The sequence below is a fragment of the Artemia franciscana genome, chromosome 7, assembly GCF_032884065.1.
Source record: "Artemia franciscana chromosome 7, ASM3288406v1, whole genome shotgun sequence".
Lineage (NCBI taxonomy): Eukaryota > Metazoa > Arthropoda > Branchiopoda > Anostraca > Artemiidae > Artemia > Artemia franciscana.
In genome coordinates this window covers 61133884-61160947 of record NC_088869.1, presented here as the reverse complement: position 1 = coordinate 61160947, position 27064 = coordinate 61133884, and the positions used below count along the sequence as shown (strand labels likewise).

At 34.9% G+C, this 27064-nt stretch overlaps 2 protein-coding genes across 4 annotated transcripts in view; both read right to left on the bottom strand.

Annotated features, from left to right (window-relative positions):
* The window catches only part of LOC136029563 (uncharacterized), a 384714-nt gene that overhangs the window by 62299 nt on the left and 295351 nt on the right, over positions 1–27064 (bottom strand). The window lies entirely within an intron of this gene.
* LOC136029560 (ATP synthase-coupling factor 6, mitochondrial-like) lies at positions 238–25558 on the bottom strand. The gene is made up of 4 exons (XM_065708039.1): positions 25451–25558; positions 11240–11382; positions 8360–8493; positions 238–384 (listed from the first exon to the last, which is right to left on the bottom strand). The coding sequence occupies exons 2-4, from the start codon at positions 11368–11370 to the stop codon at positions 350–352; spliced, it is 300 nt and encodes a 99-aa protein (XP_065564111.1). The 5' UTR covers positions 11371–11382; positions 25451–25558; the 3' UTR covers positions 238–349.

Here is a 27064-nt window from a genome sequence, read left to right as displayed (position 1 = left end):
TTGCAGCAGTAGTCGGCATACTTTTTCTTATTGTTTTTTTTTTTTTTTTTTTTGTTTTGTTTGTGTTAGATTAATTAGGATCTCGTGCTTTTTGTGCTTCACCAGTCTTTGGTCTTTCACCGTAACATATAATATATATATATATATATATATATATATATATATATATATATATATATATATATATATATATATATATATATATATATATATATATATATATATTCCTCCTCCAAATAAGTATTCTTGATAAAATTCAAACATAAACATTTTTTCAGTAACACTATATAATTATATTCACAAAATATAGTTACAAAGTAATGTAACGGGCTTGAACTGAATTGACTCTTCATTTTTGCATATTGATTGGGTCAACCACCGGATCTGGAATAGAAGATAAAATTGTATTTCCAATTGTTTACTAAAACCCTGGAGGATGAGGGTGGAGTTGTTTTGTTTTTTTCATCATACAGCCAAGCAATAATTGTTCGCATCAGACACAAGTAGAGACTTTTTTCAAAGGAGGTCCAAAGTATGAAAAACAAAATATTGACATGTAATATTGACATGAATTCATTGACATGTATTAATTTATCGAACATACAAAATATTAGAGGAGGGAGTGGAGTATCAAGGGCCCTAAGGCCGTCTTTTCTGTAAATATATGATCTGCGTCAATTATTTTTTTAATAATTGGAAAGACTGTAAATCCTCAAAGTGTAAGGGTCTTGGTTTACAATAACATACTCAACAATTTCAGCTGTCTTACCATCATGTAAATACCAAATTAAATCATGGGCCATTTTATGACCAAATATAGCTTTGGTTAAAACTAGATTGTTATACCTACAAAATTGAAGCAATCTATAAACATTACGATTATATTTTCCTACACCAAATTTACCTTGGCTAGGATACTATCTTTCCTTATTTCTACAGACGTGGGTATTAAAAATCTCCTAATAAAAACACCATGTTTCTACCTGGGACCCTGTTGATTTGTTCCTCTGACTGTAAGTGAAATTCATCGGAGTCACTACCATTTCTTTCAGTCGGTGTTACAGGGGCATATACTACTATGACTGATATATTCTAATTTTTAGGCATTAAATAAACGACTAGCATTCTATTAATAAAACCTTCCCAACCTAAACAAGACTTAGCAGCTTCCTTATTCATCATGAGCCCTACTCCCTGTCTGTGTACACCGTTCTTTCTGTCAGAGTAAATGAACTCTATGTCACCTAATTTCAAGTTTCCTACCCCAAGGATTTCCTACTCCTAATAAGTCCAGTTCGAAGCGTCTGAATTCATCAGTCAAAATGCTGATATGATAGTTTTTGATGTCATAACTTTCCGAGTTGCAATTTTCACATTACGTAAATCATGGAAATCATTTTGGCCCCAGGAAAAGCAATGATTCCAGAATCAGTGCATAATATAGACTAACACATCTTCTCAAGCTTACACGAAGCACTTAAGCAGGCTTAGAATCGTAAAGAAAGAAGAAGGGCTGCCAACTGCCGACGCCAAAATAGAGTAAAAATCAGAGCCAAAAAAGAGTGTAAAAAATTTTAGCCCCTTTTAACTGTTTTCACCACTCTTACACCATTTAGAAATAATTATCAGTTGTCCTTCAATCAATAAACATATCAGATTAAAATTTTCAAATGTATTTAAAATGAAATAAGGACGACTCCCTACGTAAATCAACCTCTAAATAATGGGTTAGATAATGATTATCATTATTTTTTTTAGCTCAAAAGGTAATCCTCTGCTGGAAATTTGCAGGTTTTTTATATTGATTGCTTGGATCTTTAACTGAACATTAGTTGACTGCATCCAATGCTTAGTTAAAGTTTTGTCTCCATTTCATCCAAATCTATATAAAGGAATGTAAGAGGTCCAAGTAACTAGTCGTGAAATATAGCTGATTTCACTGTAATCAAATCAATTACTGCTTTTATTTCGCTTGATATTTTTTCTGCCATTATTTTAAAAAATAGTGCAAAGAGTAAAATAATTGGCAAAAGCAGTGACTTTCACACGAAAAGTGTGCAAGTTGGTAGCCCAGGCAAGAAGTCCCTGAGGAAATCAAGTTAAATTAAGTTTTTGTGAAATCTTTGGCCCATTGAAGGTAACAAGAATGGTAAGAATGGTAACAAGAATGGTAACAGGTAACAAGAATGGTAACAATGGTAACAAGAAGGTAAGAATGGTAACAGAATGGTTTTCCTCACTAGGTGATGCTCTCCCATCAACAAGAGTCGAAATCGTGCACCAACAATCTCAAGCATATTACCTCCAACTCATTAAATATTCACACCTTCAAATATGATGCTACTACTGAAAAGGACATCAGACATAAATTAACTAGGAAGTTTTTTTTTTCAGCCCAAAACAGACCAAACCCAGAAGAATTATTTATTCATCAGAATCCAGCGTACAAGCTGTGTCGTTTACTAGGCTTTAATTTCCTCGAGGGGCGCTGATACCAATATGAGACCTCACAATCAAGGATTTTCCTGTTCGGGATAGGGACCGAAAATTGAACCCAAGGCGAAGCGGAGACCCAAAATCATCTCACAGCAGAGGAACAACTCAAATCTTTTATACCCAGCCTATCCTCGTCAGAGCACGCATATATGCTCTGACGAGACCTATTGGCCATAATATGAAGACAAGCCGTGAAGGCCTGATCAAAAATTTCGCTGAAAAGGCTCGAAAGGCTTATGGAACTTTAATATTTTGTAGATCACGTTATAACCGCAGCATTTGATCGCGTTTATATAATGCTTGTGTATCTCCTCACTTGCTAGCGCTTTCGCGTTTTTGGATTATTTTTACTGATAGGGATAAGAAGCATATGAGATCCCTCTTCTTTAAATATGCCAAGTGTATTTTGGGCTTATCACCTTGGACACGTACCACTAGAAGTTTAGCTAAGTATAATTTGTGCGACCCTTTAATGATTGTAATGAGACGAAAGAACCGGTTGGCTTCATCACTTAGTTATAAGCATATTTCAAGCTATTAGCCAGCGCCTTTGAATGTATTGTTTATTTATATTTATTTATAATCTGTTTAAATTGTTTTCTGTTAACTTTGTGTGTCATTCATTTGTGTGCTTTTTCCCTTTTCCTTTTATTATCTTTTCATACTTCATTGTGTAACATTTCATGTCTAGTTGTAAGGGGCAATAAAATTATTTATTTATATAGATTCAAATGTAGATTTTTAAATATAGATTATAGATTTATATAGATTTAAATATGAAGCAATTCAGAATCCAAAAGTCCGTTGACAGCTATCAAAGGGGGATGTATTATGATAAAAGCCCGGAACCAACTAAATTGTTGCATTTTTAAATTTCTCATGCTTGTGCTCAACGTTTTAAACATTCAAAAGTCTAATTTCAGTCAACAGGCGATTTATGAAAAATATTAAGGTGACTTAGGAGGGGGAAACAAATTTTTTCAAAGTCGGGGTTTATCTAGATCTTCTACTTTTGCACCGACAAACGAACAACTATATCATTACGAACATTATTTGTACATATGAATATTTGGTCCCCTGTTATACAAATTATTATTGTCATGTTTCTGCCACAGTGCGTAGTATTTATGGTGAAGCAAGTAAAAATTTGAAACTCAGATAACAAACGGAATGTGTTTCTTTAAAAGCTCAAAATCAACAATTTTGTCAACTAAAATGACGTTTTGAAACTCCTAGTCATACTTCTGCCTTTCAACCTTCAGGGATTTTATTTCAATCATCACACGATTTATGAAAAATATTAGTGGGGTTGGGAGGGGAAAATAGATTTTCTCAGTATTAACATAACTAGATCTTTTTTTTTGTACTTCAAAATTGTAGCATGCCAATTTTCAGAAAAAAATTTCGCTTTTTTAGGGGAAAAATACAACGCCATTTTAGAGAAAAACCATTATGAAATCGTTTTAGAGAAAAAAAAATTACAGTACCTTTTTAGACAAAAAAAAATAAAGATATACAATTCTTGTTCATTTAATATATTAAGATTTCAAGTGTTTTTGCGACTTTTTATCTTCTAACGGATGAACAATGACCAGTTTTACGTTACTGAGAACTTGAGAACTTTACGTTATTGAGCGAACGATACGAACTTGAGAACTTTACGTTATTGAGCGAACAATACGAACTTGAGAATATTACGTTATTGAGCGAACGATACGAACTTGAGAACTTTACGTTACTGAGAACTGAGAAATATTCTTCAAGATCATTCAACCAAAATCTATAAATTTATACAAGATTATCGGTGAATTTCAGTTAGTGATCTACACAGACCATTATTAACAATCACTGACATTAGCTCAGTGCCAAATATCTATAATCTTGATAAAAAAATAATTAGGAGAAGTACTCGAAAAAACAATTAGGTGGTCGAAGTTGGAACAAAGCATTCCAAAATAGCTTTTAAAAAATTAACCGTTGTAACAAAAGTTCCTAGCTTATTTAGTTTCGTTTTAACTCAAGGAATTCTATAGAAGTAATAGATATATACTTTCGGTTTTATGTGAAACGGTTTTAGATTACAAGGCCCAGTCCCCTCTAGAAACATTAAAAAATTGATACTATGACCGTAACGACTTTCGTCTCTATAAAACGAAACTGTAGGGAATAAATAATCATCAAATGTCACTGAATAATCAAAATGACTTATTATCTCAACTAGATTATGGGGTTTTGCCATATACAGCATATACATAATATAATAGTAAATCAATAGCAAGTAAATATAAATAAAAGTGTACAGTAATATAGAAGTCAAACAGTTCGTAGTAACGAACTGTAGTAAGGAGCGACCCGGCTCAATAGTAACCGAAACTCTAAAAAACGGATTTTGAAACTAATAGTTACATCAAAAGAATCGCATTTTAATGCTGATTTTAAATATACAAGTTTCATCAAGTTTAGTCTTACCCATCAAAAGTTACGAGCCTAAAAGAATTTGCCTTATTTTAGAAAATAGGGGGAAACAGCCTCTAAAAGTCATAGAATCTTAACAAAAATCACTCCATCAGATTCGCCGTAACAGAGAACCCTACTGTGGAAGTTTCAAGTTCCTATCTATAAAATGTGAAATTTTGTATTTTTTGCCAGAATCATGGATGCGTGTTTATTTCTTTGTTTTTTTTTCCCAGGGGTGATCGTATCGACCTAGTGGTCCTAGAATATCGCAAGAGGGCTCATTCTAACGAAAATTAAAAATTCTAGTGCCCTCTTTAAGTGACCAAAAAAGAGGGCACCTAGGCCCCCTCCCACGCACATTCTTCCCCCAAAGTCATCGGATCAAAATTCTGAGATGACATTCTGTTCAACTTAGTCTAAAACCTAATAACTATGTCTTCGGGAACGACTTAATCCCTCACAGTTCCCGGGGGAAGGGCTGCAAGTTACAAACTTTGAACATTGTTTAGATAAAGTAATTATTATTGTGAAGTGTACAGACATTTTCAGGGGTACTTTTTCGCGTTGGGGTGGGGGTGGGTGAGGAGTTGCGTGAGAGGATCTTTCCTTGGAGGAATTTATCATGAGGGAAGAGAATTTCCATGAGTTATTTTATTGCTTTAAAAAGTAGACTTGGGACAAAGTGTAAAACTTCAGCGTAAAGAGCGAGGCGTTGCAGAGGGGAGAACTCCTTTCACATACGACATAATTTATGTTCGTTTAAGTTTTAATATCGCTCCTTACTTGCCAAAAAACTTGCTTTTTTTATTTAATAAGTAAATAAAATCAATTAGGGATGATAGGGGTATATATGAACACATTTGGTATACTTTGAATTACCGATTCATAATTATTCTCCATCTAAATTAAACTTTAAATATTTCTCAATAAATAAAAGAGCTTTAAAGATTAGACCAAAAATATCCTTTTTATGGCACTTGGTATTAACTAAGTGTCATATAGCGATCGCAAATTCTGTTGGTCTGTCGGTCCTGGTTTTGCAACTTTAGGCACTTCCGGTTAAGCTAGGACGATGAAATTTGGCATGCGTATCAGGGACCAGACCAGATTAAATTGGAAATAGTTGTTTTCCCGATTTGACCATCTGGGGGGGGGAGTGGGGGCCACTTAATAAAAAAAAAATGAAGTATTGAAATTTGATGTTTGGAAGGATATCGTGTCTCAGAGCTCTCATTTTAAATCCCGACCAGATACGGAGACATTGGGGGGAGTTGGAGGGGCAAAACCTAAAATCTTGGAAAACGCTTAGAGTGGAGGGATCGGGATGATGCTTGGTGGGAAAAATGAGCAGAAGTCCTCGATACATGACTGACATAGCCAAAACGGATCTGCTCTGCTTGGGGGAGTAAGGTGGGGGGGGTAGTTCTGAAAAATTTGAAAAAAATGAGGTGCTTGAACTTACGAAGGAGAAATCAGATCTTAATGAAATTTCATATTTAGAAGGACCACGTAACTCAGGTCACTTACTTTAAATCTCGACCGGATCCAGGGTCATTAAGGGGGAGGGATTTTTTTTTGGGGGGGGGAGCCAGAAATATTGGAAAACACTTAAAGCGGAGAGATCAGGATGAAACTTGGTGGGAAGAATAAAAACAAGTCCAAGATACGTGACTGACATAACTGGAACGGATCCGCTCTGGATCCGGTGACGAATGGAGGAGTTGGGGGGGACCTAAAATCTTGGAAAACGCTTAGACCGGAGGGATCGGGATGAAACTTTGTGGGAAAAATAAGCAGAAGTCCTAGATACGTGATTGACATAACCGGAACAGATCCGCTCTATTTGGGGGTGTTGGTGGAGGGGGAGTGATCGTATCTTAATGAAATTTCATATTTAGAAGGACCTTGTAACTCAGATCTCAAATTTTAAACTCCGACCGGATCCAGCATCATTGAAGGGGGGGGGACCGGAAATCTTGGAAAACACTTAAAGCAGAGAGATTGGGATGAAACTTGATGGGAGGAATAAAAACATGTCCAAGATACGTGACTGACATAACCGGACTAAATCCGCCCTCTTTGGTGGAGTTGGGGGGGAGTAATTCAGGAGAATTAGAAAAAATGAGGTATTTGTAACTTACGAACAGGTGATCAGATCTTAATGAGATTTGATATTTAGAAGGATATTGTGCTTTAAAGTTCTTATTTCAAATCCCGACCAGATCCGGTGACATTGGGGGGAGTTGGATGGGGAAACCTGAATTCTTGGAAAACGTGAAAATTGAGGAATCTTTATCTTACAAATGAGCGATTGGATCTTAATGAAACTTGATATATAGAAGGATCTTATGTCTCAAATGCCCCATTTTCAATTCAAATCGGATCCGGGGACATAGGGGGTTGGAGGGGGGGGGGCAGAAATCTTGGAAAACGCTTAGAGTGGAGAGATCAGGATGAAACTTGATGGGAAGAATAAGCACAAGTTATAGATACGTAACTGAGATAAATAGAACGGATCTGTTCAATTTAGAGGAGCTGGGAGGTGTTGATTTGGAAAAATTAAAAAAATGAGGAATTTTTAACTTAAGAACAGGTGACAGGATCTTAATGAAATTTGATATTTAGAAGGAACTCATGTCTCAGAGCTCCTATTTCAAATCCCGACCAGATCTGGTGACATTGGAGAAAGTTGGAGGGGGGAACCAGAAATCTTGGAAAACACTTAAGAGTAGAGAAATCGGGACGAAACTTAGTGGGTAGAATAAGCAATTGACGTAGATACGTGATTGACAGAACCGTACTGGATCCACTCTCTTTAGGGGAGTTAAGGGGTGGGGTTCAGTGCTTTGGCGAGTTTGGTGCATCTGGACGTGCTAGGACGATGGAAATTGGTAGGCGTCTCCGGGAGCTGCACAAATTGACTTAATAAAGTCGTTTCCCCCGATTATACCATCTGGGGGGGGGGGCTGAAGGGAGAGGAAAAAGTAGAAAAAACGAGGTATTTATAGCTTACGAGTGGGTGATCGGATCTTACTGAATTTTGATATTTAGAAAGACGATGAAAATTGGTTTGTCAGGACCTGCAAAAATTGACTTGATAAAGTCGTGTTCCTCGATTCTACAACATGGGGGGCTGAAGAGAGGGAAAAAATTAGAAAAAATGAGATATTTTTAACTTACGAATGGGTGATTGGATCTTAATGAATTTTTATATTTAGAAGGACCTCGTGTCTCAAAGCTCTTATTTTGAATCCCAACCGGCATTAACCCTTCGATTTTCCTTTTAAATCAATCTATTGATTCTTAGAATTCTGCTAGAGCTCATACCATATGAGCTCTTGGCTCGTCCGGCCTCGTCACAAGTGCCATATGAGATCTTAGCTCTGGTTTTTAACTTAAAACTGACCTTCAAAATGGAAACTGGGGAACTTGGATAGATCTGCAGTATCTCCTCCGTACATTTTCTTCAGTTTATCCAGTTCAGCATCCAGTTCTCTCTGGATTTCAGTTGAGGCTTCGAGGAGCTTGCCACCAGCAGCCCTTAGAACAAAAAAAGATACTGAGAAATGAAAGAACATTACAGAGTGAAGCATGTGCAGGAGATTTTTTTCATAATGGAGGGGTCATAAATCTGCAGTCTCCTCCATACATTTCCGTCAGTTTATCTACTTCAGCATCTAATTCCCTCTGGATTTCGGGTCAGATTGATAGGCCTAACCTGGAAAGCTTTGAGGCTCTCTGGATTCCAGGTGAGGCTTAAGGAGGAAAATATTATAAGATTCTATGGGGAGGTCAGGCCTAAAGCATTCCTCCCATCCCCATTCCTATATAAATTGATAAGAATAAAGCATAGTAATTGTAAAACAAGCAATTGAAGACTAGATTTAAACGTATTTGCATAAAAGAAAGGAATAGGGAAAATTCCCGACTCTAAGATCCCTTCAAGGACTCCTATTCACCCACTCAGTAAGGAAATTTTTAACTGAGAAAAAATTTAAAAATCATTACACAAGAAATGAAAAGTAGAACAATAGGGAATTTTTGTCCATGAGAAGGAATTCCAAACTTTAAATGAATATTTCGACCCGATGTCCAAAAGCTGTCCTCAGCATAGCATAAATGAAAAAATAAGAGAAACTTACTTAAAAACTTACTTACTTAGAAACTTAAGAGATACAATCATTAAAATTAAATAAATTATAAAACAGCCCTAGCATCCTTACTTCAACAAAGTTCAACCAGTCCTGGTTGACTGGACAGCCCTTTGACATAGGGTCGAAATATTCACTTAGTTTGGAATTCGGAAAATAACACTATTGTTCTACTGGTAATTTTTGCTTAAGATGGAAAGGCAGTGTGGTCTTCGTCGCTATTTATATTAAAAATTCATTGCGAGGAAAATCGAGAAATTCTGAAGTTATCCATTGTTTTATAAATATTTTTAATCGCCTTTGGTATTGTGTAGAAAATAGTGACGAACCGATTCAAATATTGACTTTACAACTGAGCTAGATCAATTCAGAGAAGGAGTCCTAAACTTTTTCTTGATCCTTGCCCCTTCGAACTTTACACTCCAATGTTCCAATCTCTTTAGAGAAGACTGCAAGTTCTTTGTGTTTGCGCGCGTTGTACATTGTATTCATTTATTTAAATAGCAATCATAGCATTCAAAAATGAACACTAAAACACTACTTTTACAGTCACAAACATAAAAAAGTATCACTTTGTAAATACAAATAGCATGTTTTTGCACAGCACTTGATGAGTGGTAGTTTGTTCTGATGCCTGGTAAGTCTGCTGATCAGTACGTTAAGGTGAGGAATAGATTGTTGCTATTCATCGCTAAAATTTCTTTTTCGTAGTTCACTATCAAATTAACCACTTTTAAATTGCAGTAATCCGATTCATCTCACATAGTAAGCCAAAAGGAAAAGGGCTGAATAGTCTTGACTGAAAACCCCACTTGTGCCGTAGAAAAAAACAGAGATCAAAAGCGAGGCTCCTATATGGCAATGTACAGAATGGACTCCAGATATATGAATAAAGAATTAGTTAAGGACATACTTAATAAAAAAGTAGCTTCAGCAGATAATTCCACTTGATGATGTGGTAATTTAATTTTTGAAATATGGAGGTTGTAAAATTAAAGATACAAAAAGCACTAAATCTATTGATTTTTTCCCATTGAGTGGCAACGCTGGGCGTCATGCTAAGTAGTTTACTTTCTATTGAAAACAAGCAGACTAAGAGAAGATTTACGAGTATGATTTTCGAAAAAAGGTAAACTGCCGGTCATTTTTAGGAAAATCTAAATTAGACGAGAGGCATTAGCTTGTTTTCAATATGAAACTCCTTAGTATAATGTGCAGGGCTGCCACCAAGTGAGAAGAAAGATCACTAGATTTTAGTGATTTTTTTTTTGGAAATATAAAATTACTAGAAATAGTGACAAATCACTGGGGCAGCAGCCCTGATGTCACTTGATAGAATAAGATATATATATATATATATATATATATATATATATATATATATATAGTTTTAAGTTAAGGACAATGCGATTTTAGGAAGGGGAAAGAGGGTAGTAATGGTCCCTACTTTCTAATTAAAAATAAAAAAATGGTGATCTTCTATTAAACACAAAAAATGGTATTTTTCAAAGTCTAGGAGAGCAACGCAAAAAACAACTAGGGGGTAACTGCCAGATAAGTATATTACTGGGACTGGTGCAAAATTGTACACAGGATTTATATGGATTATTTTAAATTGTTTTAGTCTTAAGAAACAGGGTTAAGGCTAAGAGAGAACACAGTATCAAACTTTGGGAAATATGATTTTCATATATTTTCTTTTTCACAGTTGGATATAAATAATATAGTACTGAAATTATTCAAGCTATAAACCCAGGGTTTATTTTCTTATAGATTAATTCTCTTTTTACATGAATTTACAACGATTTTTTTATAGTCACTGAGAATGAAACAACCAAATTTAAAACACTAGCCTGCTCTTTTTTATTATATACTTCAACTATGAGAAGAATGTATGATATTTGGAGTAAAACATTGGTATTTCTCAAAAACATGCTGTGAATAACATGAATTACTAAATTGTAATAAAAATGACTTTGATAAATTTCTTTAAGAGATTTTCAGACCTTAGTTTTTACTAGATAACAGCTGATAGATCTTTGGAAGATTTTTGGAACATAGGAATTGCTACTTAGCAAGGGTGGCTTAAAAACCTTTAGTTTCCTCCTTTGGCTAAAAAAGAAATAGAATCTTACTTGCTTTTCTGGTCATATTCCTTAATTTTATCTAGGAATAGTTTTTGGATTGGATCAACAGCTTTTTGTACTACAGGCAAACTTGTTGAAAAGCTTCTTCTAAGAGCTACTGAAATCCTTGGGGCCAACATATTGTATGATTCCTACAAGACAATATAACTCTGTTAGTCAATTAGTATACTATCCAATAAGTCTGTTACGCTGTTCAAACTTGTATATTCAGAAAACATAATATATATATATATATATATATATATATATATATATATATATATATATATATATATATATATATATATATATATATATATATATATATATATATATACATATATATATATATATATATATATATATATATATGCATATATATAATGTGTAATATATAATGAGAAAAGAAATCACCAATGCAACAGCACAAACACACTAAAAAAATAAAAATAAAAAAAAAGAAGGAGAAAAGGAAGACTGTTTTCCTACATCAGTAATTAATATAGATCAGTACTTGAATGAGCCCTTAAACCTACTCATCCATACAATCACATAGGTCAAACAGCATAGCCATACACAATCAACCATAAAGAATAATCCATGGACAGGCAGTCGTGTCGTAAGTAAGTATTGCATTAAAGGAAAGTAGATTTTAATAGCTTCACTCTGGATTTTAAAGCTGGAAGAGGGTAGTTTCACAGGGAACCTTTTTTTATGTATGTTTAAATTTTAACATTTTAAATTACTATACTTTATAAACCAAAATGCCTGATGTTTAGTCACCAAAATGCTGAAATAATAATATTAGGTGAGACTTCAGAAGTACAGACTTGATAGGAATATCCTTGAAGCCCCATTGTAGCCTACTCTTCATTTAATAAAAGAACCTATAGCAGAGTCATCCAGTTTGAGTTTGAACCATATATTGGAAGACCATTTTTGTGTGTTACTTAAAGGGTTGAGTTGTCGTTTGATTGTTACTTTGAAAAGGTTCTTATTTTCGTTTCACTGTTTACTTTGAGGGTTTGGTTTGTATATTTTCCTTTCGAATTTGTGTCTGTACTTTTTTATTGTTCTGCCCTGAGAATGGTTGAGCAGAGGTCCCAACTGAAATATTTGCATAGTTTTTTCTTCTATTTTTCGCTGGCTGTTATTGTCCTTGTTTCTCTCTTCACTTTTATTTTTTGTTTTGTCATGATTAGCCAACTTGGTATCAGTAATTATTTCGTGATTTTAGGATTTAAGGTTATAATTACATCAAGTTACTACAGTCTTCATCCTCATCGCCATCAAACTAATAGGATCTATCGCCATCTATCTAACTCAGAACAATAGAAAATATCGAAAACCCTTAGTAATTGTAAATCTACCAGAAATAAGTTGTGGGTGACAGAAAGAAAGTACCTAGATTTTTTAGCATTTTCAATAGACTGTGCAGCGGTTTGGAGCCAGTTTCCTCGGTTAAAGCAGAAATCTTACAATTAACCATTTTCGTGCCATCTAATACAAAGAAAAACTAGTTTTAACAGAAACTGCTGTTTTTACCTGACTAAGAGAGAAAAGAGCCAAATGGAGTTCTAATTCAATAAAGGTGGATCAAGGAACTTATTTATTGTAACAACTGATGCTGGCTTGCAAGTTTTGATTTCTTTACAGAAAATCTGAATTTAAAGCTGAACTCAATCCTCTGGTCCCAGTCTGAACCCTCAAAGAAACTTGACTGAATGAATGCTGAGATTATGGAGCTGAAAACCAAGTTTTCCTCGCATGGGAGTAAAATTAAATCCCTTCAGAAAGGATTCTATTCTTCAAAGGGCTCACCGAGATGAGCTTGAAAACAAGGTTACTGGACTTTAAAGTTAAGGCAAGATAATTAAACGCAATTATTTATGGTTTACTGTCCAAATATCCAGATCAAAACACTAAGTCTAATGTTGAAATTCTCTTTGAAAAAAAAACACTACAGGGTTCGGACAAGTTGGTTCGTTTCAAATTATAGGCTCTGTCCTATTTATATGGGATTTCCCGAGCCCAAATATAGGATTCGGAAGTCTCCGGGATAAGATCGGTGGTAGATGACGTGGGATGCCTGGACATGTAAATCTATCATTTCCCGAGTTTCTGCATTTTTTTTTTTTTTAATCAGATACACATACTGTTCCAACGATTGACTGATACAGGTAAAATACCTGGAATCACTCTTGCTGCTTCTTGGGCATCCATTTCGATATGAGGTCAGTTTTTCTCTTTGCAAGAGACTGCTCCATTCTTGCAGATTCCACCATCTGCTCTCTTTCACTTGTTCTGGACATTTTATCGGTCACTTCTTTAAGTAGAGTATCTGCTACTCTTCTCTTATCTCTGATGCTCTAAGTTATTCTTTTCGCTTTCCAGGTCTTCTATTTCTTTCTTTTTGTCGTGGACCTCCTGCACCTTCCACTTGTTGTCCTCTTCAAAAGCTAATTTCTCCTTCTCGGATAGCTCTTCTTTTTTCTTTTCATGCAGACATTGTTGATACCGAGACCATGCAGAACGTGCAAGATTCAACAGTTCTTTTGTAATAATAAACCGTTCCGGTTTTCCTCCATAAAGTCTCAACGTGTCATATACCATGAGTCTCGCATCCAGAACGTGTTCAGAAATTAATGCCTGGTCTTCACCGAGAATCCTACCAGAACATGAGAGCCCACGCTCAACATCTGCGCTGCCAGTCGATAACATCAGCATCGCTTTGATAAGCTTGTTAAGTTCCAGGTACTTGCTGTCTCCGCGCTCATTCACCAGTCCAAAGTAATGGCTCCAAAAATGATCGATCCGAATAGTGTCCTCACAGGTCCAGTTTCCGCTTGCAAAAGCAACCACTCAGCCTGGGCAACGTCTGAGCTTGCTCCAATCGCAATCTCGCGTGCCATAGTCGCTATGTCTGCAATGCTTCTCGAATCCTTCACACTGATCGGACTCAAAAAGCGTAAAGCCTCTAGAAAACCGTCCTTTTCCAGAGGACATTTGCTCAAAATATGGCGAATGCCCGCAATAAAATGTTTTCGCACATTGACATAGAAAATGGCCTTGTGTTTCAGTGTTGCTTTCTCACGGAAAGCTCGTTCCACATTTTCTGAAACTATAGGCTTTTCTGCAAATTTTTCAGAAAGGTTCTACTTTTCTGGCGAGAAATTTTCAATCTCGGTCACGAAATCTGGAGTAAAGACCCGTCTGCAAAGCATCACAACTAGTCTTTTGATCTCTGAGTTCAGAAGATGAATGAGAGGCTCTTCTTTCTGGAACAGTTAGGTGAAACTTATCAACAGTTCTGCTGAGGCTAGGACAAACTCAAGTTAGGCCTTCATTGTGGCACTTCTGATATAAGCCAAAATCTTCAGAAATTTGGGAGTGGGCCAAAGTTTCTTCAGTTTTTTCTCTCTCTGCATGAAGTTCAGGAGGTACTCTAAGATTGCTGGCAACTGCTGCATGACTCTAGCAAGGGCACGTCCGATCATTAGCGAGCAGCTTAAGACAGGCTATATGAAAGCGTTTTCTGGCACTCTTACTTTCTTTTGGCACTTTCAATAGTCTTCAAAACGTGAAGGCCAGCCGTCAAAAATGAATGCACAAGAATAACAAAATCGGAACTTTCTTCTCCAAACACCTGAAGACTTTTCAAGAAAGCGTTATGGATTACATGGATGTTTCAAGTACTAATATTCAACATTCCCTTTCCTGTCACTTTTTTGGCATTGAAATTGTTCCAAACGCTTTTGTTGACGTTTGGTCCATCACTTCCAAACATGGTCAGTTTTTCAAGTGACAGCTGATTCTGCTCAATGGCTGACATAATCTTCCAACACAGATCATCACTTGTAGCATGGCCCATAAAACTTGTACATAAAAGTCTGCTCTGGATTTCGTTTCCATTTGAGGACCAATATCAAACACGCATCTGTAACTCTTTCATACCAGCATTGTTGGTTGTCTCATCATATTCTAGAACAAGATATGATTGAATGTCCTTCACAAGCATTTACTTACAGTAAGGATGCAGTGCATTAGTGATCAGATACATGAGTTTCTTTGCACATAGGGGCATTTCGTTGGAGATCTTACCGAGGAACATCGCATGGAAGGTTGCGATAATATGGTCTGAAGAGTTGGCAGACATGGAACTCTGTACCATCTGAAGTGCCCATATTAACTCAGCTTTATAAGCGGCATCACACTCACAAAACATGTTTGTACCAACTAATGGTTTATCCTTGGTTGTTTCACCAACTCGAGGTTATCCATTCAGTTTAAGCTATAGTGGATGTAGTTAAGCAGTAACAGCGGCTTTGTGTTCTGCAGATCGCACATGTTGGTTTACCCCTGAGCAACCCTAGCTGTGCCACCAAAATTTTTCAAGCAGAGTTTGCAAAAGTACAAGTATTGGTTGTTCCCAGTCTTACACCATTCGCCAATCTTTCTACTGCTGCAATCCATCTTAGCAAGCCATGAACTATTAAACTTGGTAGGCCCCATACTTAATTAACAAGCATCACCTGCAAAATAGCATCCCAAGATTAAAAGACCATAAAAATAAAAAATATGGATATGTCCAAAACCGGGCCGTATTCGCATCAGCCTTTTAAATAGTGTTCAAGCAGGGAACGCATAAGTCGCAAGAACTCCAGTCTCATTAAGCAGATACTGCCAGCCTGTATACTGATCTTGGCTCATTTTGGGCAGGCCCAACATGACAAAAAATAAAACATAGGCTACTAAGTCAACACAACAGCATAGCCCAGGCAGAAACAGCTTACTAAGCCCAATAAAAAACATTAATTAAGTTCAAACAGCTCTACAGTTGTAATTAATTATCAATCTACACCAAAAGACAGCACAGTCTACAACAGAGTCAAAAGCAAAAAGAAAAGCTTTATTGGTTGAAATTATGGTAAATACAGAAAAAAAAAATGCTTATTCCATAATATACCAATCGCCCTCTGTGTCAGTCCTAGAATTTTTATATATGAACAGTTTTTAGCTAAGGCTGACAAAATGGAGATCAGGTTGTGATTACGGGGGGTAATAATCTCGATATCATGTCTAGTGATAATATAAATTTACGAGCTGCATAATCAATACACTAAAGAAAAGTAGCCTGATTTTCTGTCTTTAGGAAATTGTTATTTCTGTCATGTATAACTCCTACAGGAATAGCAGAGCAAACTGCAACGTTATTAGATAATATATTTATTTCAATTAATCTTTTTCAAACATAAGTTCTTCTAAATGGTGAGAGTGATCACTGTATATATGCTTAAAATATTGTCCTAAAAATGTGATGAATATTAGAAAGAGGAATTTTAGTAAAGTTAATATTTTTATGTTTTGGTTTCACATGTTAATCTACAAATATAGAACTGCCTCTATGCATAATGTCATGCTGACTTATTACTCTTATTGCCTTCCTAAATATTGCTTTCAACCAGCTCCAAAACAAGAACTGCCAAAAATTTGCTAAAAATTATAACTGAAATCAGTCGAATTTAACACAACGCCAGTGCTACTAGTGGGGGATTTATCTCTGCATCAGCATGCTGTACGAAATGTCTGCTGAGAATAAAATAAGGTGAATTTAAACAAAATATCTATATTTTTCTCACAATTTAGGAATTTTTTGCAAACATAAAGCAGTACCAACCCATTCTCTGCTTCGATTGTTATCAGTTTGATCAGGCTGCACTAGGAGATCGAGTTTTGATCGTGAAGGGAATTATAGACATAAAAACAATAGTCAGTGTAACCATGATTTACACAAAAAAAAAACTTTGTGTAATTTTATAGAATGCGATTTTTTTTAGCAAAGATACGAAGGGGAAGGTAATTTTCAAACTCTAGGAGTCAACTTTCACCTCAAATTAGCATCCCTGCCAATTTTTAATTAATTCAAGGGTTCTGTTGCAATGCTGCCAAGAATTGCTTTTAACTTTATAATTATAAAGATTATCATATAAGATTTTAACTTTACTAATTTTAACTTTACGCCAGTAATAAAGGTATGGATTACTATCCATATTTAAACTTTTAAATAAATTTAATAGCCTCAAGATGCATTCCTACATCCTTTGTCAGGCTATTATTGGAATATGCATGTCTGGTCTGGCATGTACAAATTTCAAGTGAACTTAGCAACAAAATTGAGTCAGTCCAAAAGCATTTGTTGAGATTCATTTAAAAAGAAGGCAAACCCCCATAGTCCATATTTCTTAATGCAGCATGCATTGCCACCTTAAAAGAAAGGAGGGATAAAATTTGCATGTGTTTTGCAAAACCAACATTTCTAATCATCATACCAAGAAAAATTTCCCTAAATTTCACAACAACACTAGACTTTGACTCACCTGCTTAGTCTCAGAGGGAGGTTCCAAAAAAAGTTTTATCTCCTTTTTTTCTGGAACACTTTTGTTTTGCCCATTTGATACTTATTTGATCTCAATATCTTTTTTAATTTAATTGTTTGTACAATCCTTTCTTCAACTGTCCATTTTTCTGATTCTTCTCATATATTTAATGATTTTAACAACTTAATTTCAATTGTTCTTATTTTTACAGTATTTAACTTGGAATGCAAATTTGGCTAGTGTTTATTTTAGCCTGTGATAGTTGTTTTTTGTAAAAGTATTATTTTAATCCCCTGCCCACCTCTACTTGTTTTGGTCATTAATTATAGAAAATTCATTTTAGTTCTTGGACATGGATTTGTTTTAATATTATACTTTCTAATTTGTATTAAATTTTTATTTACCATTGGTTGATTGATTTTTTAACTTTTGTCTTGTTTGTTTCATTATCTTACTTTCTATTTACTGGAGATATGAAGCAAATTTAGCTCTATTAGAGCTTGTGATAACCTTTTCGAACCTTATTAATTTTTTATCAAACTTTTATCTTAGTAAACTTTAATTTTTACTCAAACTAAGACCCTTACAAGTTTTTCTAGGGTTGTTTGTTTTATACATTTGGCTAGGAAAAAAAAAAAACATTAATATATAGACTTGATTGATGGTATTTTTATGTCAATTGATTTTTTAACTTTTGTCTTGCTTGTTTCATTATCTTGCTCTCTTTTACTGGAGATATGAAGCAAATATAGCTCTATTAGAGCTTGTGATAACCTTTTCAAACCTTATTAATTTTTATCAAACTTTTATTAAATCTTAGTAAACATTAATTTTTACTCAAACTAAGACCCTTACAAGTTTTTCTAGGGTTGTTTGTTTTATACATTTGGCTAGAAAAAAAAAACATTAATATATAGACTTGATTGATGGTATTTTTATGTCAATTGATTTTTTAACTTTTGTCTTGCTTGTTTCATTATCTTGCTTTCTTTTACTGGAGATATGAAGCAAATTTAGCTCTATTAGAGTGAATAAAGAGTTATTCACTCTTTTAGAGTGAATAAGTATTAGAGTGAATACCAATTGAAAGTATATGTTATTTTATCTTATAACATATCAAATGAAAGACATAACAAAAAAAAAAGACAGTGAGCTGTAGTGATTATGATTGCTTTGACAGTGCTTGTGTTTATTCTTGGATGTGTGCTATGCTTGCTAATATTGCTTACTTTTCTTTATAGGAGCTTGGGTTAAATAAATACATTAATAAAAATCATTACATGGTGTCAGAAATGGAATCCTGACATTGAAATCTAACAGCACTATGGAGGTCCAACAGCCATCTATCAACTGGGATGCCGTCTCCTTGGCAGATGAATGGAATCGATTTGAACAGCATGCCCTGTTGATCCTTATATGACCCCTGGCAGAAAATACAGAAAAACCTCATTGTGCCTACCTGCTTATCTGGATGGGAGAAAAAGGACAAGAGATCTTCAATACTTTCAAAATAGAAAAGAGTGAAGACAACAAAATTGAACCCCTTATTAAAAATACATTAAAGACTATGCAAGCCCAAAGGAAAACACTGGATTTGCAAGATACATCTTCCAGAAGTGGAGCCAGTTAGAAAACGAAAGTATTGAAAAGTCCATTAAAGAATTAAAAACATTGGCCAAACTATGTCTGTATACTGAACAAGATGAAATGATTTGTGACTATATTGTCTATGGAATTCAAAACCAAGCTATTCAAGAGAAATTGTTAGCAGAAAGTGACTCATTAACTCTTGAGAGTGCAGTATCAAAATGTAGAACCCACAAAACAGAGCTCAAGCTCAGCTAAAGTCATTCAGCAGAGTAAACCAATATCTATCAAGCAGGAAGTTGATGCAATCACACATGGTCCAAGCCAGAACAGTTTCTAAAATTAGAAAGTTTCTTCTAATAACCACCCCAAGGGCAGATAATGCTATTTTTGTGGTGGACCTTGCTTGAACAATAATGCATGTTCAGCAAAGGGGAAAATATGCACACAGTGCAAGAAGCGAAACCATTTTGCAAGGGTTTGTTGCAGCAACCAAAACATAAACACCATTGATGAAGAAGTGTCTTTTCTTCAAACTCTATAACATATTAGCCTATTCTCAAAATATTCTGGCCTTTTTCTTTAACTCTTTCCTTATCACTAACTGTGGCCCCATTTCTTTCTTTAACTTGGCCTAGTCCATATTGACTACATATTATGTCACCTGGCTGTATCTACCAAATTTTTACTAATATTATCCATGGGCTCAATTTCACACCTCCTTGATTCATATTTTAATTTTCTGTTATATTCCTCTATTTTCATATGACTAATTCTTCAAATAACTCCTGTATAAGTAACTCATCCTCTCTATTACTACTACTAATACTACTAATAACTCACTGCAGCACCAAGCTGCCTGAGGCCAACACAGATATGTACACTCCTCCTTCAACCTAATCTATTCAAAGCCTCCCTCTTTACACCCTCCCAGGAAGTTCCCATTTCCTTTAAATCTTTATTTATGACATCCTCCCAACCCAGATAAGGACAACCTGCTTTACGTGTAGCCCCAGATGGTTAGCCAAAAAGGACAATCTTTGGCAATCTGTCATCCTTCATTCACAGAATGTGGCCAAGCCATCTCAACCTTTCTTTCATTATAGCCATAGAAAGTGGGATTGAACCACATTTTTTGTACAACCTACTGTTTAAAATATGGCCAGTCAGCAAGGTAACCAGAACAATCTGTAGGCAATTTCTCTGGAAAACATCTAGTAAATTTTCATCTGCTTTTTGGAGTGCATATGCTTCAGAGCCATATTTGACCACTGTCATCACTGTAGCTTCCAATATTCTAGTCCTGGTTTGCAGACTTATCTTTCTATTCTTCCAAACTTTGTTTTAACTGTGAAAAACACACTGAGCCTTAGCTATTCTGCTTTTAACATCTTCACTGCTCCCACCATCTTTACTAATAATACTACCAAGGTAAGTGAAGCTCCCAACCTGATCAATCTTTGTGTTACCCAATGTCACCTTTTCATCTTCACTTATTCCTAGCCTTAGTGACTTATCTCTTCTTAACATTAATAATTTTCAAGTCTATTTTAGCACCCTGAACTCACAAAACCCCTAAAAGTTCATTCATTTTGCTCACACTTTCATCTAATATGCTCAAATCATCAGCATAATCTAAGTCCAAAACATTGTCACTAATATTCCTAGCTGCATTTCTTTCCTAAGACACCATGAGCAACTACAAACATTATTTTCCAAAATTTATTTCATTCATCTACTACATTGTTAAATCTTAGACTGTCTAGTTCAACTGTTCCTGGAAAGTTTCTCTTGAATTCTAATCCTAGAGTCAACCAGTATAATAGGTTCCTGGAAGGTAGTTACTCTTCTTAAATCTCAGCTTTAGATTAACCCTAGACACTACTAGATGGAGATATTTACTATTAACAGTAATCACAACAATCCTATATACCCAAAGTATCAGTTTTGTCATCATGTAGACAGGGTCATTCCTAGGGCTGTTAGTGCCCAGGGCAAAATAATTACAGCACCACCTGACTTCAAACAATAATAAAAAAAAAAACAGAAGTTTCATCCAAAGCACCTCAACAAACGTTGGGTATTGTGGCCACAATACGTGTGGGCTTTTTAAGACTGGATACTATAATAGTTATAACAGTAAAAACAACAGTATCCAATTGAGCAAAATTATATAGCACTTAAACCCTTCAATCTTACTATGAAATATGTATTGAGAAAAATTGTATGTACCAAGAAGTAGCTAAAAATTCAAGTTGTACATCAATATGATTATTATTAAAATTGTAAAAAAAACACTTGAAATTATTAGTTTATTGATTTACCTAAAAGGGCCTCTTTTCAGCAATACCAACTATCTTACATAGACATATATATCCTCTGAGTTTTACTCACTTATTAACAGAAAGCTAAACGTCTTCTGTTTCTAAAAATACATCTTTTATTGCTGGACATTTATTCTATAAATCACGAAAATTAAATATACTTTTTTCCTTTCAATTACTTGTCAGAACAGAGACTATATTTTGAATTTATGATGAAAAAGTATTGGTGAAAATCCTCCAAGAAGGCTGATAAAAGGCGCAATCTTGTTAAGCCCTGCTATTTCAGTGCCCCTGGTAAAATTATTTTAACTTGTTGCTAACACAAGGAAAGCTTCCAAGGGATTGGAAGAAGGCAACAGTCATCCCAATTCATAAGAAGGGTAGCAAAACTTCAGCGGCAAACTATAGACCTATCAGCCTTACTTGTGTGGCATGCAAGGTCATGGAGAGAATTGTCAACAAACACATCATTCACCATCTTGAGGCTAACTCACTCATCAGCAGCAGCCAGCATGGTTTTCGTTCTAAGAAATCAGTGGATACCAACCATCTTGAGTCTCATAGTCTTGTAACTGACCTACTAGAAAAAGGAGCACCAGTGGATATAATCCTGTTGGATCTAGCCAAAGCTTTCGACAAAGTTTGTCACTGCTACCTCATTCACAGGCTATGCACCCTGTCTCTTTGTCCAAAAGTGATCAGTTGGATCAAGGATTTTCTGAGGGACCAAATGCAGCAAGTGAAAGTGACCACTGGACCAAACAGTCACACACTCTTTGATGAAGTCAAAGTCACCAGCAGGGTCCCCCAGGGCAGTGTACTGGGCCCTACCCTGTTCAATATATATGTAAATGAGCTAGTCCTTATCACCAGTAATAAAACCACGGTCGTTTATGACAAAATAATACTACGTTTTCTCAGCGCCAAAATTATTTATAGTTAGGTTAGGTTGAGTTAATTAGGTTAGGTCAAAAAATGCTTAAATTTCAATCCTCCAAGAAGACTGATAAAAGGAGCAATCTTGTTATTGTAATCACATTGCATCATACTATAGAAAAATAGAGGCAGTCTGAAAACCTTTCTTTATTTTCTTAGAATGCCAAAGGTGATGTTTTCCAAAAAAAGTTCATTTTTTGCTATTGCTATAGCGAATATGCTGATTGCTATGCCTACAAAATTTTAGCATTTATTGACTATTACTGTTTTCTTTTCCTTACACCAAATTTATCTAGGCTAACATACCATATACCCTTATTTCTACCAACTTAGACATTGAAATCCCTTCATGGAAGTACATGAGCAATCCTGGACCAATCTTGGTCAAAACATGGTTTTCTACACTTGCTAACATTCTGCTATCAACAAGCATTGAGATACTGAAGAGACAATCTCAAAACTATTATCTCCAACTCATTATCCTGCCTGGAGGCAGGACAGATCCCTACCCTCTCTTATCAATGGAAGCGTGGGGATGTCATAATGGCATGTTTAAATGCTGCAAACTCAGCCCTTGCAAAAAAAAAAAAATATGCTTAAACTTGACTGGTCAACAAGAACTACAGAACACACCAATAAGCTGTATTGGAAACAGGCCAACATCAGACTATAGAACAGCTCCTTCCTAAATAGTGTTGGGGCTCTGGAGCTCCCTAAGCAAAGGAGAAGTCTCAACCCCTAATGTGGAAGCCTTCAAGGGAGCTGGGAATAAACATTGGTTATCTAGGCCATGGATGTAGAGCCAATAAATATTGGCTCTACATCTTCAATAATCAGCACCTCCAGGATAATTCCTTATAGGTTCAATAATGTGATTTAATGTAATTATATGCCAACAAATATCATGCTACTGCAAAGAAACTATCCCTATGGGAGAACATATTAATAAATCTTATTGGGCTAATTTTAAATTTGATTTAAGTTTAAAACACAGTCTAAAAACTAGGCCTATACACAAGGTAATAAGTTACCTCTAGGGCCCCAGTAACAGCTCAAAATGGAATTACCCCTAGAAGCAATTAGGCCTACAGGTTAAAATTCTAGTTTATTGACTTTTAACTATCTTGGAAAGGGGTTAGGCTAGGAAAATGAAACTCTCAGGAATGGGTCTAAAGGCTAAAGTATAGGTAAAACCATAGCAAACAGTATTACTGGCTTTTGTATAAAATGAATATATTACTTAATGCCTTTTTTATGCTCTTTACAAATATAATAATTGCTTCTACTGGAAATTCAGATTTAAGTACTCTTTGACCTCTTAAAAATGATGTGAATATGGGGTCATTACAAATCTGTAATAGTTTAGAAACAAATTTGGACTATGTGTTTGCACATCATGGGGGGGGGGGGTAAATCATAGCATATATTAAATATGTATACTAAACCATTGCCGTATTTAATATAGTTAAATTCATAGCAAACAGTATAACTGATGTTCATAATAGCCAGCTTTCATATTTTTGACCAAAAACCCATGCTTTTATTGAAAATTCAATGTCAAGGAAGAAGAAAACATCATAACTTTGGAAAAATTAATTAATCCAAATTAATATTGGAAAATCAGTGCTTGTGGATTATATGACATTAAAAGAAATAGATTTATATTAAAACAGTAAGTTTAAGTTTAATGTTATAATGTATTTAAGGTTTGAGACCAATTTTCTTAGCCCTTTTTATACCCCATATTTAGGTCATTTTTAAGAGGTCAAAAAGTGCTTAAATCTGAATTTCTGGTAGAAGCAATTATTATATTTGGAAAGGGCATAAAAAAAGGTGTCAACTAGTATATTCACTTTATACAAAAGGTTTCAGCTAAAAGAATTGAGTCTTTCGATTTTGCGACAATGTATACTAATTTATCACTTAATTTAGTGTTTGATAATTTAAAAACTGTTATAAAGAAATCTTTCCTCTTATCTAGTAAAAGGTTCTTAAAAATAGACAGTTATAATAAAAAAGCCATATGGACAAACTGCTTTAATACTACAGTTAACTTGAGATGTTACAGCTTGGATATGATTTTTGAGTTATTGGAATTTGTTTTATACAATACTTAGCCTACCTAGCCTACTTCTACTCCTTCTCTCTCTAGAGAGTTCTGACCTTAGAAAATATGTGTGTTATAAAAGTGAAACTTTGCAAAAATAGATCTTCTGCTTGAATGAAGTAGAACAAATTTTTTTTTTCAGCTTCACAATTTTGCTTAATCCCAATAGGCTATATAAGGATTTAAAGATATGCAAGTATAAATCCTAAACTTTGAAAAAAAATGTTGATATGGCTAAGAATTCTACTCAAATAACAGGAATTGCAGTTTCAGAGCTAAAGGCAGAGCAAAAGCAACTGGTAACTAATAATTAAGGTAAAATGTTGTTTTGTCAAAATTTCAATAGATAGGCTATAGACCTGTCATGTAGGTGATTTTCATGGCCCTCTAGAGGGAGAAGTGGATGTGAGTACTTCAAAATACCTTCCCAGGATATGCTTTAACCTGAGGGCTAGACCCACCCCTGAAAGTTTTATTTTCCTAACCTAACCCCTTTCCAAGACAGCCAAAAGTAATTAACTCTAATTTTACCAGAGACGTAAATATTAATCCCTTGGGCTATATATGGGACCACCAGGGGGAGTGGGATAATGCATTCATAAATGAATTGATTGGCCTAGGCCTATAGGCTACCTAATATGTTTGGAAATAATATAAAATAGAGGAATCAAGTAGAAGCCCATCTTAACTTTATCCCTGTGTCAGATATAGAATCGCGCATATACTGACCCTGATTTGTGCTCTAGAGTCTAGAATACCTTACCCTTAGGGAAATTATCTTTGAATAGGCCATGGCTATGTAACATTGAACAAGGCAAGCCTATTCTAACAGGATATTATGATAGAGAAATATAAGTTATTAATTTATTTTATGCTTAAAATGACCTACCGCAGAGAAAGACAAGACCTATAAAATACAATCAGATTCCTGGGCACTTAAATTTTTTAAATAATTTTCTTTTCTGGTGGATATGTACAAAAATATTTCTGATTATTGTAATTGATGTAATAATGGTATACATATTTAAAATCATAGTTAAGAAATAAAGTACTAATCAAATGAATTGAAAAAAGCAATTTGCAAATTATAAATAGTAACGTTTGAATAAATAGTTACATTACAGATGAATATATAGGTAGCACTACAGAATCTCCGAACCATTTTCCGTTATATTTTCTGTCAGATTGTATTTCAGAAAAGACAAGCGAAATAAAGCCGCGTTCCTATTCATTGTTGTTAGATAAAAAGAATATCGACATTTCTCAACCAATTTCATCCTTAGTCCTTGCGTGGGTCATGTAGCATGACACTACAGCTGAGTTCAAAATTTAGGTCTTGTATTACCAAGCTGAGATCAAACCAAACTATGCCACCACAAGACTATTTGTTGTTATTTATATCCGTTGCTGCTATTTCAAATTTTAAACCAGTGATAAAAAGGAGAGCCTCATCGGCTATTTAGTTTGTAGTTATAGTACAGTGCTAAATTATGAACACGTAAAAAGAAAGGAGAACTGGATTGGTTCTTTAGTATGTGGTTATAGTATGGAACTAAATTATGAGCAAGTACAGTAATAGAGTGCATGACTGGTTCTTTAGTATACAGCTTTATTTTAGAGTTAAAATTTGAACAATTAAAAAGAACAGAGAGCAGGATTTGTTCTTAAGTCCGCAAATATAGAATGGAGCAAAATTTTGAGCCAACAAAATAACAGAGAGCACGACTGGTTCTTTAGTATAAAGTTATAGCATAGAGCAAAATTTGAGCCGGTAAGAAGAACAAAAAACTGGATCGGTTCTTTAGTGTGGAGTTATAGTATGGAACCAAATTTTGAGCCAGAGAAATAACGGAGAGCATGACTGGTTCTTTAGCATGCAGTTATAGCAGGGAGCAAAATTTTGAGCCAGTAAAAAGAAAGGAGAGCATAATGAGTTCTCTAGTATGCAATTATAGTATGGAGCTACAATTTGAGCCAGTAAACAGACGGAGAACTGGCTTGGTTCTTTATTATGCATTTATAGCATGGAGCTAAAATTTGAGCCAGTAAAAAGATCGGAGAACCGAATTGATTCTTCAGTACACAGTTATAGTATAGAACCAAATTTTGAGCCAGTAAAATAACGGAGTGCATGATTGGCTCTTTAGTATGCAGTTATAGTATGGAGCTAAAATTTGAGCCAGCAAACAGAACAGAGATCTGGATTGGTTCTTTAGTATGAAGTTATAATATGGAGCTAAAATTTGAGCCATGAAACAGAATGGAGAACCGGAAGGGTTCTTTGGTATGCAATTACAGTATGGAGTTAAAATTTGAGCCAGTAAACAGAACGGAGAACCAGATGGGTTCTTTTGTGCGCAGTTATAGTATGGAGCTAAAATTTGAGCCGGTAAAAAAAAAAACAGAGAACCGGATTGGTTCTTTAGTGCACAGTAATAGTATAGAGCCAAATTTTGAACCAATAAAATAACGAAGAGGATGATTGGTTCTTAAGTATGCATTT